An 18,982-nucleotide genomic window follows, 5' to 3' on the forward strand; every position below is an offset into this window, starting at 1 on the left:
AAATTTTGCATCATGTACTCGATGCAAATGGCGCGTAGATTTCACACATCGTACGAATTAACACCTCCTAGCGTTCATCTTTTAAATTACAGCAACGACAAAATTTGATAGAGCGCGCCACGATATGTACGCCATGTACGACTATAGTTCGATGAAGCCATTAATCATGGAACGTACAAATTATTTTTCAAAGTTCGTTTGGCTATCGATACTAAACGATAACGTTTCTCTTGCACCATATTACCACGCGTGTATTTTCCTGAACAGAAGATGCCAAGAAAGGATTTGTTCATTATATTTGTAAGTAATATGCATCCTAACGTGTTAACTTTTACCATAAATCATATAGCAACCAGTTTTCTGGTTATTTTTAAACCAATGTTTGTCTGTGAATTGCGTATTTTCGAAGGGAGAAAATTTTGCCTACGGCTAACGGGTACTGGAAACACGCACAAGAGAAGAATTTGACTTATGTAAGCCATACCCGCCGAGTCTTTCTAACATGTTTTAATGCTTGCTTCTTGTAATGTTTTTTTTATTGTCATACGGTATTCGTGAAACGATCATGGCATCGACTTGATAACATCAAATCGACGTTTAAATCATAACGGTACAAACAGTGTCTGATTTTTCTCAACACGTGCTTCAATGTAATTTATAACGACGTTGGTTTTTTATTGGGCTCTTGTACGGCAATATTTGCCTTTGAGCATAAGCAACAGAGGGAAAAAAAGGTCGCGGAGAACCGCGTCTTCTTTTTTCATCCTCCATGGCGTAGCTTTATCGGGCAACGTTCGCAAGAAGTGTCTATTCGTGATTCAATAAAGTCCTTATCTGGTTTACGAGTGCGTAAGAATAACTTTACGAGCCGAGAACGAAGGGAACGCCGTCTCTCGCGGTAGTCACTCGAATGTAACGCAGCCGAGAGATTTATTGGGATAAATCCTATGCCGGGGATGGTTAGTGTCCGCGATTAGTCTACCGAGCGATTAATTGAAGACGTTGTACTGTACTCGTAGGCAACGCATGTCGCCAGATACCGCTATGTCCCGGCTGAAATAAGATATTATGTCGTTCTGATCGGACCGTACGTTGCGACGATTGTCGCGAAACGGGTACAGAAATCAACGTTTAGGTTAATCTAGAGACATTTCGGTTTAATCGACGGAACAGACGGAATGGGAACGGGATTAAGCGGCTGGTGCGCTGGAACGTTTCACGATCGTGCTTCTAATCCTCCTTTCTAGCAGGCGAAGTTGCAGCGAAGGCTTTGCGTACTGAAGTTGCCGCGAATTTCCTACTTTCTAATTGCGTATCCCTCGGAATAAGTTTTGTTTACTTACACGCGTCCTCTTCGTTTCTCTGTTATTCTTTGTCTCTTTTTCCTTCTCTTCTCGACGAATGTTTTGGTCTTGCTATGCGTGTATGGTTCGTCTGCCTGTATGGGTTAGTTTATCTGAAGTGTGCATGCTTTTCACGGGTGGGTTGAAGCGCCCGATAATCTCCGTATCGGATCGATTGACACTAATTACGACGTTTCTATTTTTGCTTTCAGATTGGATGAGCCCGTTCGACAGAGTCGTGTGCGGTGAGTACCATCTCATTGTTATTATCGTAGTTATTTCGCTGAAACATTTTGGCTAAAAATTTTGTTTACGGAGCGTTGATATTGAAGACGAGATTTCTACTTTGATATTTATCATAGTACGCGAAACTTGTACGTTTCACAAGTTTTTAAAGAATTTCAATGCTAAGCGGAATTTTGACATTGTCAGCTTGAAACGACCAAGGAGATGAAACAAGACCCCAAACACACAGGGGCCAATCTGTTCTCAAGCGTGCGCCGTTGCCACATATGGCAGCCATATTTTCGAACGTAAGAGCCAGTTTCATTCACGAAACGCAATCATACAAGACGATTACCAGTTTTTCATGGCTTCTATTTCAACCGTCGGTCACGTTTTCGGTTTTATGATCGATTCCGCGATTCGTATTCAAAACCATCATACCAAAACAGATAATTAAATTATTCGTTAACGAAAGGTGACAGTTAGCTTACGAACAACTAATTCCCTCTCATTGTTTCTTTCGTCGATGGCTAATCGGATTAGATCGAAGGCAAATAGGCTGTATGAATACACCGATTTTCACATATACAGTCGATCCGTAAAAGATTCATTTTCGTAGTAAAAGTTTAAGCTTGAAAAGATTCAAGCGATAAAAAAACAGTGGCCGCGCGCCATTAAACTTTATTCACAATTTCCCCTAACAATATACCCGTGAAATAAGTTGTTTTAAAGCTAATTCGTACGCCTGTTTCTACCGTTTGATCTCTCCCAGATGATTCCCGTAGTTGTCGCCTTTATAAGATGGCGCTGTTCGCGGATTCATTGCGACGTAAAAAAGGTGTCCTTGGAGAACGCAAGCGGTCCGTGTGGCGCTCCAAAGTGTGTCAAGAAAAGTCAAGGGCACCGCTTAAAGGTCGTTTACTCGAATCCTGGTGCCGGTAGCACGTGCTACCGACTCGTACCCTATTCATTTATGTTAGTTGCGCATGCAAGAAGGACATGTATACGGCTAACTACACCTGTCGTCAGCGTGATAATGTTGGCCGCAAATTATACCCGTGACTATGTTTTATATGGCCTATTACGGGCTCACAATGACGCAGTAAATAGCGATTAGGTGAAATTAAAACTTCACCTATTGGACTTATCGCCATGTTTTGTTTACATTTGGTGGATCATAATTTCAAATAGGAATACGGCTGCGATTACGACAGGAAGTCGCCAGTGTACGATGGGAACAGTTACCTGTCGGTAAATCACATCCAAATTTATTCATATAAACGAAGCACAATTGGCCTTTGTATGTTCCGTCGTGCCGATAATACTCTGGGAATAAACCTGTTCTTTGGATAATATCTTCGACAGTGAAATATCATCGAACGTTAATGCCTTTTTGAAGAATTATTATTTGAATCGTATTACGATTTGCGATATTTTTAAACCAACGTATATATCTTCGACTCGAATTCGCATCGAGTCACCATCGTATCGGCGCTGCGTCCCAGACGAATCTATTCGTGTTTTTTAAACATGATTCTGTAAGCAGGTTTAGAATTGCTGCTTTAGGAGATAATACGTAGCTTCTCCGGCGCCATCCACGATAGACGTCTGTGCGCGTCGAGAGCGCGAAGGAAACGTGACGTTAATGCATTTGGAAGTTGGGGTGCGTCAGCCGAAATACCTGTGGGAATGTTGCACAGAGACCTCCAGGATGCTTGACTAATTGTAATTGAAGTTATGTACGCGAATCAACGTTAGCCCGGGGACACACGATGCATAATGCATCGTCCATCCGTGGCGTATTTCTTCCTCCCCTATCTCTTTTGCATCGACAATTGCGAGTCACAGACCCGCCATCTTCTTCACCGGGATATCTCGGCGATTGCGTTGTAAAATTAGTCAAGACGTTTTTATTAACGTCCCCCGGCTTTATTTTATGGACTGTGGAACGACGAAGATAAATTCGTTGCTAAAATCTGCCACGTCGTGTTTTCGCATTCGCTTCTTCACTCCCAAAATTCTCAAGTTTTCGATAAATCTACAGATGCATTTCAAACAAAAGCGTCCACTGTCGAAGAAGCTGCTTCACGACGTGATAATAAATAAAGGATTTCCGAAATTGGAATTCGTCGAAAAGGGCAAGTTTTGAAATTGCGCGATACTCAGTCGCATTCGCTATGAAGTAATATAAAAATAGCACTTTGAATTCAACTCAAGCGGCGTCATTCTTTTTCTTCCACTCGCTGCAATATCCGTCGTCGTGTCTATGGACATAATCTATCGCCAGTACGTGAATGTACTACGCTTTCCAGTATAGAATTGGGATTGGTGGCTGGGTGGCTTCGAAGCCTGTACCGATAGAATATACCATGGCATCTCACCTTAAAATTCTATCTGCAGCAAAATTTACGTACCCGCGTAAATACGCCTTTTTCTTCTGTCGAATATTTTTTAAACGTATGTACATCGAAATATCTTTGAAACGTATGGTAGAGGGTCGACGGAGATTAACTGAGAAGCTGTAGCTTCCTTCGCGGAGAGAGAAATGCGCATTGCGACAAGTTATACATACATCTTACGCACGCGTTTCGCGTCGTAAAATTAGGAAAGAACCGCATCCATTTTATAATACAGAATTAACTTGGAGATACGTATATATCTAATCTTTCACTGGTGGTATGTGAACGTACTGCATTTTGAGGTCAGGGATCGGCGGCCTGCTGATGGCTCCATGGATATTCCGCGAGTCTGTTTTTCTGTATGTGTTCGTTTCGTACTTTCATCCTGGACTGCGACCAAATTTTCAGTCAATAACTTATATAATACGAGCAATTATATCTTAACTATTTTAACGATCGCCAACGATCATGTTGGATAGGTAATGAATATTAATTTCGTTCGTTAATCGTATATGAAGACGTTGGAAGCGTTCGAAATAGTATAAAAATGTGGGAAATTTATGCGATAGTTGCATAATTCTATTTATTGCGGAATGTTTGCCTCTTTTACGATAAGAGTCGTTGGTTAGTAAACATCTACTTGCATTTTGTGTATGGTTAGCAATCAGCAGATAATGTATAATTTATAAACAGTTCGATCTGCTGGTAACAGTGCGCAAGCAAACATTCTTGTTAGCTTACTCAGGACTATACTCCACAGCCGTGCCGTGTTTTCTCCACCCCTTGATTAACTCTCGCTGCTGCTGTGTCGTTCCAAGAATCGTTTACCCCCGTAACCGTAACGGAGAAGAGCAACAATAGTAAAATCTTCTAAATTACAAGCCGCGCTCCTCCTCTTTTTACCTCAGCGTTGAAACGTTGACGTGCACTGTGGGAAACATGGCGCGTTTATTTTACTTCCTGTCGCGAAAATATAAAGCACGGCTAGACAACTTACAAATAGCATTATATTGTCATGATAATATTTTCAGTATATATTATTTTATTGCGAACGACGACTACATACGAGGACAACGAGAATTATATCGAACAAATAATCTATTACAATAAAAGATAAATCGATCGGCGATACGTTTAACAAGCATCCGAGGGTGTGACGGGTTGGCGCAATTTTTGTTAGCCACCTTTCCATAATACCACGGTTCAACGAGCCTTTAATCTATCTCTAGTCCGTAAACGGGTGTGCATTTTGATGCGAGGGCTCGGTAGCCTGCGGACGTCTACTTGGATTTCGGTGTGTACACAGGTCTAGCACGAGATAATGTATAATTTATAATCAGACCGTTTCTCTGGCAACAGTGCGCCACTGCATGGACTGAATCTTCCGCCCCAAAAGCCGCCAACCCCTCATTAGCATTCGATGATGGCTGCCGCGTCCTGCAGCGTCCGTATTATCCCATTTCATCGTTCCTACCTCCCCTACCTGGGCTTCTGCTCGTTTCCACCCGCCTTCGCTCCCTCCCATTTTCTCTCTATGTCGCTCTCTCTTCCCTATTTTACACCTATCCCGTCCTCGTCCGACGGTTCTACCATAGAGTCCATCAAGTGGTAGATACGTTTTAGAAAAAGAGCGACACGATCAGAAATTCCGAATAAGAAATGATCATTTTTTTTCTTGAAAATGACGATATCATGGACCTCCGAATAGCATAATACAAAATTAATAGACATTTTGTTCGTACGAATTTTATCTTTTTGGACGACAAAGCTATTTCACTCGACCCCTCGGGTACCCTTTCGTTTGTATTGCCGCAAGTAAGAAATTCTGTCGAGGGTAAAGGCTGGAGAAGTACGCGACGTTAAGGGTAATCTTGGAAGGTGATTGCGTTCAAGAATTCCGGCGGGAAGCCTCGTTTCCGGAGGCCGAGAGAAGTCGGAGCCAGGTCAGGACCGTGTTGTCACTGAGATTATTGAAACTGCAGTTTTATGGGCCTTAAAAGCAGTTTAATTGCTGTTATATAAGTGTTTATGCGCTGCCAGGTTTGGCCTCCGCCTGCGCCACCCCAAACGTTTATTTTATGGTCATACGACGGCGCGTACCCCGTTTTGTCGCGTGCCGAACCCATCATACCAGTCAAATCCTCGGGACGACCGGCCGATTCTAAATGTCACCGTAGATTCACACTCAAACCTTCTTGGAAAAATACCTTCTGTCTCTTTCTCAGGTCGAGAGAACAGCCTCGAACCGCTCTGCTCGACGGCTATTTTCGGTTACTCAAGGTAAACCTTGTGGGATCGTCATAAGCACGAGTTTAGCTATGCTTTCCTTTTTCTTTTCTTTCTCATTAGCTTCTAATCACGATTAATAAAATATATATGTTTGTGTAACAGCAATTAGTCTTATTTATTCTATCAGTCATTAGTCTTGTGTGTTTTATGTAATTTTGTTTATTGTCGAAGTTTCATACTCGATGTACTTTTATAATTGATAACGATAACGTATTATCTACTACTACTAGTTTCTCAAGGCCATAGAAATTAAACGTCAAACGTGCCAGTTACAAAAATACATACATACATACATATACATATCGTCTGCTTCCATTCATACTTATTCATACGATATGCTTTATTTCGAGGTTCTCGAGTCCTCTTTGCTGATTTCCTTCGCTGAAATTCTCCGGCCCGGTCACGACACGTATACGTTTCACGGCGATACGCTTTATTTTCACAACAATAATATGCAAACGATTATGTCGCGTGCTACGTTACAAGCCGTTACAGATTTACGAAACATCCAGTCAGAATATTATGCGATCGAATAGAATCCTATAGCGAATATCGACTACGCGCAGCTATAATATATGTATTTACTACGAAGTATGTTTACTACGAAGCATTTATCTATTATCTCTCTCATTTTTCTTCTTTCCTGAATAAAGCAACAAGCTCCAAAGAAATATATCGCAGTGATTGTTTCAAGAATTGTTATATTGTTTTCACAAAAACAAATGAATCTTTTTATTCTCTATGCGATAATGGATTATTATACGCGTTCGTTTATTAAAGAGACGAGTGATAAAATAGTCCGTGTATATTAAAATAATTTTAAATACCTGTACAGAGGTAGTATATGTCGGTCGAAATCGTCGCTCGTTCGTCGTTCGTCGTCTACCGTTCGACTCTATGCTCGTCGGTCGACTGTATAACTCGCTGTAACGAATGCCCTACAGAGCACGTTCGTATGTTTATATCGATCGGTGGTATTACGAAAACTATAAACGTAACTGCGTTTGACGATTAGAAGTAACGGCGAAAATACGTTGTTCGGAGTTTGTTTACCTTTATATCTGGCAAATGAAAATAACGTTGGCAGTGGAAAATAACAGGCACAACACTGTGTCTCTTTTTCGATTCGATTTTTTCGTTCGCTCATGTGCCGCTATATCTTCCAGTTATTAGCAAGTATAAGAAAATTTCTCCAGGGCTCGTCGAATTTTACAAGGTCGACCTTTTTCTTTAGCCTTTTTTACGGTTTCACTTCTATTCGGACAACTGGCTTTTTTTCTAAACCTGACGTAAACTTTCACCGCACCCTTTGTCGAGACTCGCGCGCGTTGTTTCCCATCCCTTAAAAAGCAGTAAAGTTTACGGGGAGATCTATTACGACAAGGAAAGAGCTAAAAAGCCGATGCCTCTTGGTGACGTTCGTAAATCATAGTGGTTTTCAGCCGAGTGAAAGTAAAGGCTTCGTATCTGTTATAGGAATCAATCAGCTTGTGTTTGTCAGCTTGTAGTTTCATAAGCTTTTTACGTAAATCCGTATTCTACAAACGGGACAACATTTAATGTCGAAATTTGATTAGATAAACAGATTTTTTTCAATTTAATCGATTAGAATTTTATTTTTTGTTGAATTATTATTGTTTAAATTGATTCTGCTATTTATTATTTTTATATTACCTCTATCTTTCCAGATATCTTCCTTTTTTTTTAAATAACTTTATTATCAACAAACAAGGAATACACAAATGTAGCATATATGTAAAAAAACTATCTGTATTTTAACAATGTCTATTGAAATATAACATCTACTTCGAGTCGTATAGACCGGAAGAGAACAGCAGCGTTTAAGCTTAAAACAATCTATTTCTCAAAAGATTCTCGTTCTCTGCATGTATGGGGAAGTTGAAATTACCAAGTTAGTTAAAATTCAGTGAAGTCTATGAAAATACAAATAGTATCGGAACCTTTGTCTCGCACGGATGAATAAGAAAACATGCAAGTTGCGGTTTCGACTGGCGTAAGAAGCCGCACACGAGCGTGTTCTAATTTATAAACTCGTTCAGCGAACAGATGAGCAGGGGAGCCGTAGCCGAGGCGGTGTGTGTCGTGTTCCATCGTATATTCAGCGCTGCCATTTGCGCAAGCGGGAAGAAAGGGTCGGAAAAATCGAACTGTAGACTGTAGGTGAACAGCAACCGGAGAAACACGGACTCGCGGCGTATCCCATTCCAGGAATACCGATAATTATCGTAGGGGGAACAATTTATCGTAATTACACTGGCAGCGCTATCTGTTTCTCGATAGCTCGCGAGTTGGCTCGTTCGTTTTTCCACCAGCGTGTATTTCTTCTTCTTCTTCTTCTTCTTCTTCGTTTCCCCTTCGTTTGAAGTCGTCTGAAGCTGCACCGTGGGGGAAAAAATACGCGAGACACGTAACAAGGGAACAAGGAGAGGAATGATATTTCGTCTGGCGTGTTATTTCTCTCGCCTAGTTCTCCAACGTGTGTGTAGATGTTTTGCAATTTTTGGGCTGGCGAGAATGTTTCCAGGTTGAATTATTCCATGAAATTCGGCTGGATTCTCGGCGAAGCCGACAGGCCACTGGTAAATATTCAAGTTAGTAACATTTTGCGCTCGCGAAATTACAAAAGACTGAGGCATTGTACAATGGTAGGTAGTTAGAGTAAAATAGTGCGCTCGCCACGGCCGTTTGGCCGGCTCTCAGCTGCTAACAGGATTTTGTTAAAATACGATTATATCTAGCGAGAAGGAGGATTGAGATAGCGGTAGGTACGACCGTTCTAATGAAAACTTAGGTTTAGAGGTTGGATCCTCGCAGTGTCTTGCATACCAATGCTGTCTGGAAATTCATGAGGTCGTCGCTCGAATTACCGGAAAAATAATTTCGCGGTCGATTTAAAGGAGAGCGCCTTAATTGCAAGTTGCATTCGCTTTGCATCGCAAGAGAAGTCGAGTTTGGAACGTATCCTAATCGTCCAACTTGATTTTCTTTATTTTGGCAAAAGTGTAACGATTTTTCTTCTTCGCAAAGAGAGAGAGAGAGAAGTAATTTTCTCTCTTCGTTAGGAATAATGTTACACAACGCCGGTTCTCGGCTAACTGTTGGCTGCATAATTCCTCAAAATCCAATTACTAATTCGAGAAAAGTTGTCCTCATCGACGGCGAATACATGTAGAAAAGGAAATTCCCGCCTCTTCGAGTGAATTCGAGCCTTATTTCCTCGACAGCGTAGCCGCGATTAGCTAAAAGTTCCACTATAACAAACATCTCGTTTGGAGTTTTCGTTGGATATCCTATTCTTGCAAGCAGCCGAGTTTGCGTCGAACTTGTCTTCATCGCTATGCCCGAAACTTTCAACTTTAGCGCGGCGTTTAAGAGAAAAATTGCATCTCTCGACCGAAACTTGGGACATCTCGGCGTTTCGCGCTCGCTCGAATGCACAATGGAACCGGAAGCAAAGTTCCTTGCTTCAAAATGAAGATGGGAGCGTTTTACATTTCATTTGATCGTAGACAGAAGAAAGAACGAGGATCTTGCCTGTTTTTCCCTCGATCCTCGCGTCGAAATCCTACTCGTGAAAATGTAATCGTTCCTACGCGTCGTCCTCTAACATCTCAGCCGGTGGAAAAATCGTTTCTCTCGATGTTAGAATTTATGCACACGTCGTTTCACGTACATCTCGCATCGATAGAACGTAGTTGAAAAAAATCAAATCGAAAGAGGTAAGTTTCAGCCGACAGATATGGAGGTGCGTGACGGTCGTTAAAACTTGGAGAATGTCACTTGGTAGATATAACACGAACAGAGTGTTATTTTCACGGTCGATAAAATTTTACGGGAAGGATAGAACGATCCGATGAAATATGTGACGAATAAGGATGTGCGAAGATCGTTAAATAGCCGTAGAATTCCTCAGCGTCTACCGACAAATCGACGATCCTTTAAATCGGTTCTACCTGATCGTCGATTAAATTAACCGGTATTTAATTAAATGCGACAACGTCGAACAATCGACCACGTTTCCTTTTGCATAAACGCCTTTTATGTTTTCATTATATGAAATCATAAAACGGCTGTTGCTTTTCTATCGCTATTCTATCTTGAAATTTCCATCGCGAAACAGGCTATCGACACGTAGTTTCTCACTGAAATTCTATTTTATCCGCTAGAACAGATGCTTACGAGAAAGTTTAATAAAGATGAACGCGAACGAGTGCAGTTGATTATTGCGCGCTCTGTTGTTAGCGACAGTGGTTGGCGTTCTTCAAGGGGAACGCTTTCGTAGTTGCACGAACATAGCGCTGACACGCGAAACGACGTTGTCCAGGCGAGAAAACGTGCTCACCGGCTAGAGAATGCGATTCAGACGTTCAACTACGTAGTCGTCGGATCTAAGAGAGAGAGAGAGAGAGAGAGAGATAGTGAGAGAGGAAAGCGTGGCGCGGTTGGATAGCTGTGCTACTCCCGTGGCTGTGCGCCACGCCACGCCATACCATGTCACGCTGGTGGAGAACGACCCCCTGGCGAGTACTATCGTAACAAATGTGCCCGTTTGCATAACACGACGACGAGCAATTCGGGTAGGTTTGACGGTGCGCGATATAGACCTTTAGCCGTGAGAGGCGAGAGAGAAAGAGAGAGAGAGAGAGAGAGTGGAGAGAGGAGAGAGAGAGAGACCTGGACGAAGAGAAGGGGCAAAGACCACGGCTCTCTGCTCTTGGGAGAGAATGGCGAGGGAAAGGGAAAAGGATACGAGGAGTCGAAGCTGGAGCCTCCTTCCTCTCCCGAGAGACTCGCCTGTATAATCTATGCCTTCGGATAGCCAATACCGAACGAAGGAATTGCTCCGGAATGCTCCACCTCGATGTCAGGTAGATTTACTGCTGATCAGAATTACGATGTTTACGTTCGCGTAACGATCAGGGCTTGATTTACGCCCCTCGGAATTTAGTCGGCGGCGTTCTAATTGTTCGAGGTCGGTTAACCATTATCGAGCCTCGTCCTCCGGACATCCAGTTGACGTTCGATGAAGATGGAATGCGTGTGCAACTTGGAACCCTTCGAGGTAACTGTCATCGAATTGGAAATTATCGCGTTTACGGCTCGATATTTCACCTCTGAATAGAAATTAATCCTACGTGATGAGCAGAAAACAACTACTAATGAATTATAAACGAATTCTAGTACCAATTAATATGCGCGATAGTATGATAGCGGTAAATAGTTTCGACAAAGCAGCCACAAATATCATATAGCGCTTAAATGTATTACGAGCGAATTAAGTTGCTCGTTAAACTAAACGTTATTCGCGCACGATTAAGAAATTTCATTCTATCAACGACGCTGGAACCTGATCGTTACGCTTTCCACGATTCGCTCATGGAAGTCTCGTGACGCCTTCGTTGCAGAGTGGAACGACACGACGGAATATCTCGTACAATAACCTTCGAAATTTCGAAGCTCACTGTGGCCCCCGTCGTATTACAGAAAGAGGGGGCAACGTACACTTGCACACACCGGCACCGATCCGGTCTAGATATCGCGTGAGTACGTCGCTGTGCTCTTTCACGGTACACCCCCTGATACAGCTTATCACGACTTTTATCCCTCGATAAAAACTAAAGGCTCCATTTCCAGCTTTTGTACCGTCCCGCGGCTCCGCTGGAGGATATTACGCCTCTTCTCTTTATACTTATGTACGTGAACAACCCGACCGGTAGCGTAGTGCACATTCTTGCCTCTGTGTATTTCCCTGTACTTTCATGTTCTTGCGCTTACGTACATGTGTATGGGTGTTTCTCTCGTGGCAGTGTTAGCGCGGAGAAGAGCTCGATGCACCATACACGTGCGATGCACACACACACACACACACACAACGCGCAGACACGTACACGAAAAGAGACTCTGTGTGAGGCCATCTACGTATCGTTGTCGTGCGCTTTGTAGACATATTTGGTTCTCTACGTTGGCCGTGGAAACTGCTTTCGTGCTTCGCGTCGATAGTGACGGGTTCGAGCAAAAAGAAAAAAAGCCGCGACGAGGGCGGAGATTGGAATCCCGAACGCGAGTTAATTGGGACATAATTAAAGGCCATGGCATCGTTTAAAGATCGCTAAAAATGACAATTCTTTGCTCTCGCTGCTTTAAACGCGACTTTAACCTCCGAATCGGCACAGAATATACGCGTCACCTCCGTTTGTTCTTCTTTTTTATCCCTTGATACTTTGGAGTCGTGCTCGGATCGTTTAGTTAATTCCTCGTGCGCAGCGCGAGTCCCCTTAACGAGCTCCCGATCGAAGAAATTATAACTTTGGCGCGATTCAATTATATTTTAATCCAGTTCGAATCGCGGTTTATGCTGTCCTTCGGTCGACGAGAAGCATAATTGCGCCTGATCACGCCCTTATGAACTCACCGCCCTCGGGACACACTAATTTCCTCTCTATTATCTTCGACTAATACCTCGTATCGAATAACTTACGATTTTCAAACAAATAGCGATACTCGTTTCTTCGCTCTCATTCATGAGGCCGCGAGATAAGCTAACAGCCGGTAAAAAAAGAAAGGAAATTAGGTTTTAAGGGAAAAAAGTGTAACCTTTGAACGGCTATAGCTCGTATCTCAATGCTTTGAATACATTGCACATTTCGGTCGTTCAAAATCGAAAATCAGATCAAACCCATCACCCGCGTCATCGTACCAATACGTACATACACGCACATCGTGGAACGGTGTACGTTTGTGTTTGTTGAGTCTGTGCGAAGGTCTAGATATACGTACACCAGGTCCGTTCCCGTAGCTTGCGTTAGGCTGATGGTGGTCTTCGGACGAGGGGCTAGAGGTCGCTGGTGGGGGAGACAAGTTATAACAGGGGTGGGTGGAATCGTTACTAGAACCAAGAGACGAGAGCGCATGCGCGGGGGATTCCCCTTTGTCCGCGTGGCGTATCCGTGCGAGCACGAACGAAAGAATCGCGAGGAGAAATGAGAGAGTGAAAGAGAGAGAGAGAGAGAGAGAGAGGAGCTAGAAGCGAGTAAACTGAAGAGGAGTGCGCGGCGGTCGCTACGGCTCCCGAAGGAATTCGCCTATCTTACGACTTTTATTATACGCGTGTTTGCCTGGCAAAGTCTTCTTCGCCCTCGGTTGCAGTCAACTAGAATCGTGGAGCACGATCCGTGAGCAGATTTCGTTGCGTCGGATTTCGAAATTTCAGAAACGATTCCAGTAGGTTGTTCACCATTCTAAAGCTAGGTTAAGGCTCGGTTTTTAGCGGATGGATGTCTATCTGGTTGATTTAATCAAACAATCAGACTAACGGAGATTGGTGGAAAGGGGTGAGAATGACTTTGCAGCGAATCTTTTGATTTTAAAAGTTTCTAAATTTCAAGTATGTGGGATACTATCGAAGACCTCGTGACGTAAAAAAACAACGGATATAGAGTCTGTTTAATTTTATAACATTTCACGTAACTACGGTAACTTGGGTTGAACAGGAGATTTTTTGCGAGATTTTGATTATCGACCAGCGCGGAGGCACGTGGGCGGATCAGCAAGTAGGAAGGTTCGATGTTCACGGTAAATGGGGCTCAACGGAGCAAAAACGAGAGTCTAGTTCGATGCTTGTTTCTTTCCGTAATGCAGCAACGCGAAGGTCGATAAATAGCTCACAATAAAACCGTACCCTCCGAATTATTCTTAGTAGATTTATAGGGAACTTCCCCGTGGTCAGTCCTCCAGGGAGCCGCAAAATCCTGTGGTCCACTATTGGTACATCTAGAGCAGGCATTATCTATTTAGCGAGTGCGAAGATGGCGTTCGCCTTGAACTCAATAACACCGTTATAAGCCACAATGAACTTGGTAGACCTTAAATTAGCAGTTAAACACATGTAGGTAGATAGGATAGAGCTTGAACTAGGCCAACAGACTGTTTCTCCGCGATCCTCCCGCACGAGTTTCCGCATAAAATAAATACGTCATATTCGAGTTTAAAGTTATTTGGCTTATAACGATCGAATGAAAATATTTACATTGCACAATTCGAATTATCTTCATCTTATTCGCGTTCGCGATTCTTATAGATATATCGTTTCCTTTTACATACAGAGTACATTCAACTTTTACTACATTCTTCTTGATATCGACCCACAATTTCTATTCGATGAAGCGATATAATCCTTCGGCCAATATGTACAATGTACACGTCCTTGTCACCATATGTGGATTGGAAGGGAGTCGAGCAAACACATTTCAGCCATCTCCTGTCGAAGGTTAAACACTGCAGGGTTGTAACTTTCGAAATATTCGGAAGATTCTGAAAGGTCGGTCCACCATCCATTGGTTGAACAGGCGGGGCGAAGAATGGCAAAGATCGACAGAAGGAAAGGGTGAAGGAGGGTGCGTAACGGGAACTAATATCGTAAAGCCGCAACGTGCTCTGATTAAACATTATGTGGGTCCTAACGTTCCTCACCGCGACGATAGCTGCTCCTGCTCTTACCGCTACCTACGTCCAAGATCTTATCCGTTCCAATTGTTTCTTTCAATAAAGGAACGATTCTTGTCTTATTTTACTTCTGTCTAATTAATATATATCGAGTTCCACCTTATTACAAAAGCTTCGAAACGAAAGTTATCAAATAAAAGATAATATTTAAATATTTCAAACAATCGAACACAAGTGGAAAAATTAGTCAGGATTCAGGGAGCACAAGAGGACAGCTGGTTTTTTTCAACGCGCACTAAAAACGTTTACGAGTTTCGCTGGAAGACGACGTGTACCCGCTTCGCTATAATTTAAGCAGCATTTTAAACAACAATTCAAACGGTGCACGGCCAGTAGGTAACATAAAACACCGGGATCGCAGTCGTGTTCCGGGGTGTTGCTAATGAGTAATAATTTCGCCGACGTGTCGGTAGCTCCTCGAACTTATTCCGTGTCTCGTCTCGAGTATCTTTCGGAAGCCGTTGCGACTGTACGTCGGATGTTCTAAATTGCGCGGCCACGACTTTTATTAGCGGAAGGAGACAGCCGTGGCATTTGCATGTAATGGTGCACAGGAGAGGGCTGCGTAGCAGTGACGAGGGCGAAGAAGAGGAGGAGGACCCGGCCGGAGAGGAAGAATGTTGGAAAATATGAGGGGGGTTGAAAAGGAGCAGGGGTAGAAGACGGTCGGTAGGGAATGTAAGGCCGTAATTAGAGTTTTAGGGGTTCTATGGGGTGGTTGTTCGCGCTGCTGGCCTGTTATGGGGGCGGAGAGGGGTGGCGTCAGCCAGGATGTACGAAAGGGGACGCACGCCTCCCTTACGACTCTTACGAGGGACGGAATGTTTGCCAACAGCATTCTAATACGTCATTCTTTATTGTAAAATTAAAATTTAATCCGGAGGATCGTATCGAGGCCCTCCATTTAGCGCGCGCACGAGATTACGTGTATTTTAGGATTGGCGTGCTGCCGGCTGGTTTATTTTTGAGAGATTCGGTCGCCAACCGCTTCACCGCGATACCATTCCAACAACGAGAATTATGCATGCTGTGTGTCGCGCAATTAACAAATGTAAGCGCCCTTTTTAAGTTGAAATACAACGAAAAAGGGTAAACGGACAAGAGAATATTATTTTTGGTATTATTTAAATCGTAAAAGATTACGATTTTGATCAAATTTGTTCGAATTGTCGCCATTTGAAAGATCGAACGGCGTTACGTCTCATTCCATGAAACATAGGAAATGAAACTGAAGTAAAAAATAAACGAGGCATATCACGTATGCTAATTAGACGTTCGTGCGCGAGTGACTCGCACGAATCGCGCTCATAGACCGTTCATAACGCGTCGTATTCGGCGAGGATATATCGCAATTGCTACGGGACATGGACGATTTGTCGGCTTTGTACCATTTCCAGTAACGTTTCCAGCTCAGCGCCGGTGCTACTGATGCAATTTACGCGGGTCGCTATAGCATTCGAATTATCGCGCTCGCACGGTTTCATGACGTCGAATAATGGAAATTCTTTCTCACGTGCGCTACCACCATCCTCTATCGTCGTCCACGTTTATCGGACCACGCTTCTTTTTCTCTCGACGAAATCGAAACCTGTGTTCTCTCTTGGGAAAAGAATGCGAACAGGGATCATCTTTCTCTCGTTGTGTCGTAAACAGCAATATTTTGTACAGTCGGTTCAGGAGATGAGACAAAGAAAGGTGTATCGTCTGACAGAAGAAACAACTAGATACCACTTGCGTTTTTTTCCGTCTTTCTCTTCCTTTTTTTCTTTTTTTTTTTTTTTTTTTTTTTTTTTTTTGAGGTGCAATGCGAGCGCGTTGCTCGTGCCATCAGACCGGGTCGGGGGCTTCTCTTATAAATTTCACTGCCAAGGTGACTTTACAATTTCGTGGGAGATTAGAGCGCTTATTGCCAGAGAAGGAATAGCTGCACAGTCAGCCGCCATGTAGATACGATTCCACACACCGTGAAAGGCACCGCCATGTCGCGCATCTGGGTAGAGAGCCGATCTCGCCGGTTTCACTGTTGTGTGCGTAACGCGTCCCCACTCTGGTTGGCTGAATGCGTGTGCGTGAGGCAGATACACGGCAGATAATGGGAGGCACCCTTATAGATGACGTTTGGGTTCCACCGGGAACAATGGAGCAAACTTCTCCCCTCTCACCATCCATCCTTGTCGGAATCCTTTATTACCACCCCGTATATATACGAACGGCATACCCTCATATATATCCACCCCCCCTTCTTCTACACCCTTCCATGACACGGTACATAGGCGCGTGTTGGAACGCATAGCTCGCCACACACACCAGAGAGAAACGAGCTGTCCAACCAATCGGGATTTAAGCCTATTGCTAGTCCTGATGGAAGCTATGCTATACCTACGCACACTCACGCGTGACGAAAGAGTGCGTGAGCACCTGTACGTATAGTCTCCCGTGAGATCGTTTCGCCATTTACCTTTTGCTCTTTCTTTCCTTTCCTCTCGTTTCTGCCCGACAGATTAAAGACACCCACGTCGCAACCGCGTGTTTCTATCGCTCCTTGCTCTGGTTCCCCTCGAGAATGTGTAGATCGTAAGTCAACCGAGCGGTACGTGTAACGTATTTGGATGAGATCGATAATTTTTAAAAATGGACAGCAAAGCCGAGACTGCTTTTAGGCTGACGACAGATGGATGATCCCTCGCGTCTATCTTTCTCCACGGATTGCATTCGCTTCGCTATCTTTCGTCGCGTTCTTCGCCATAAATAGAGCTACCCATCGAACTGGTGCACAAATTTCTTCCCGTCGATGACGAGATTATCGACGCGACGGGAAATTCGAAAGAAGTATATTTTACCGCCTCCTACGCGATTTTAAGTTCTCGGATGTGTGCTGTCGCGGCTAGTACGCTGTTACTCTCGTACGTAGCTATCGCGACTGGGCACGAGACGCTAGGAACCGGTACGTAGACGACGGGTTTCATAGTTAGGTAAAGTGATCAGGCGATTCGAGTAACGTCGGTTCTTATTGGTACGGTGCCGCTGCCAGAGATTTCGAGATCATTACGCCGTGATCGTTTGTCAAACGAGTGAATGAAATTACTGGAAGAGTCGGAGCGAACTCTCTTTGGACATGTTGACAGAGGTCGTTTTCTCGAAACGGGTCTGAGTTATCGTAAAATTTCCAGCCGACAAATAGAGCATCGAACTTTGATAACCTTATCTTCGTACCTCTTATAGCAGCGCCTTGAATAAAAAAAAACTTGTGGCTACATTTAAAAACGATAAAGAAAAAAAGAAGACATTCAAAGATAAGAGACGCACGTACCGTAAAATATAGAAAGTGAAAATGGCATTCTATAAGATGAAACACGGCTCGCTTTGCCAAAAGTTTTAACGAGGCCCACGACGATTTTAACTTTTAATCACGTCTTCGTCCGTTTGCCGTCTAAAAAAAGCCACCGTATGACCAGCGACTAATGTATTCGGATACGTGACATCATATAGCAGATATGCCTGCTATCCGGCTCCATTCGAGGAATTCCATAGACAATACTGAAGAGAGGGCGGAAGGATGTAGGAAGAGAGAGAGAGAGAGAGAGAGAGAGGATCGCGCGAACGAAAAAGCAGCAGCATCTAGTTTGACAACAGTCGCAAATCGCGTGGTGGCGGAGGACGAGGGCGCTGGCGTGCCTCTTTGTTCGAGCGGCTGGTCCAGCGCTGGTGCCCGATCCATTCATAAATATCTCAAAACGGCTTAATTTCGCGGCACTGCGGGCAAATAAAATCTGGAGCCGGTGAAAAATGTAGACAGGCCGAACGAAGGGGGAACGGGAGAGAAGATACGGCCCAGCCACGACCCACGAATCGCTTGATCGCCTTCTCGGGTCACTGCAGCCTCCGCTAGAGAACGGCCGAACGAGCCAGAAGGCTTCGTTCCTCTGTCGTTCCCCGAACGAGAAGGACGCCCGTGTACGAGTATCAGACAGAGACGGAGACTGGGCAAAATGGTCGCGATAACTCCTCCATTTACTCACTCTTTCGCTCTTTTTCTCTCTCTCTCATTCTCTCTCTTACTTAGTGGCAATTCCAGGCTCCACCATGCTCGAGCGATTTATCCGGCTAATCCTCGCACTTTTCGTGGCCGATTTGCCATCCCCCGCAAATATCTAGCGAACCTAGACGTTAACCTCGCGTTGATTGGTCGCGGTGACTTGTCCC

General features: G+C 43.8%; 1 protein-coding gene across 2 annotated transcripts in view; it reads left to right on the forward strand.

Annotated features, from left to right (window-relative positions):
* LOC139996815 (homeobox protein abdominal-A homolog) overlaps positions 1–18,982 on the forward strand; it is a 42,601-nt gene that overhangs the window by 6,080 nt on the left and 17,539 nt on the right. For both annotated transcript variants that reach the window (XM_072021326.1, XM_072021327.1), the window contains exon 2: positions 1,556–1,588. In XM_072021326.1, coding sequence (XP_071877427.1) covers positions 1,556–1,588 — 33 coding nt within the window. The remainder of the gene's footprint in view (positions 1–1,555; positions 1,589–18,982) is intronic.

This window comes from Bombus fervidus, chromosome 19 (genome assembly GCF_041682495.2).
Source record: "Bombus fervidus isolate BK054 chromosome 19, iyBomFerv1, whole genome shotgun sequence".
Lineage (NCBI taxonomy): Eukaryota > Metazoa > Arthropoda > Insecta > Hymenoptera > Apidae > Bombus > Bombus fervidus.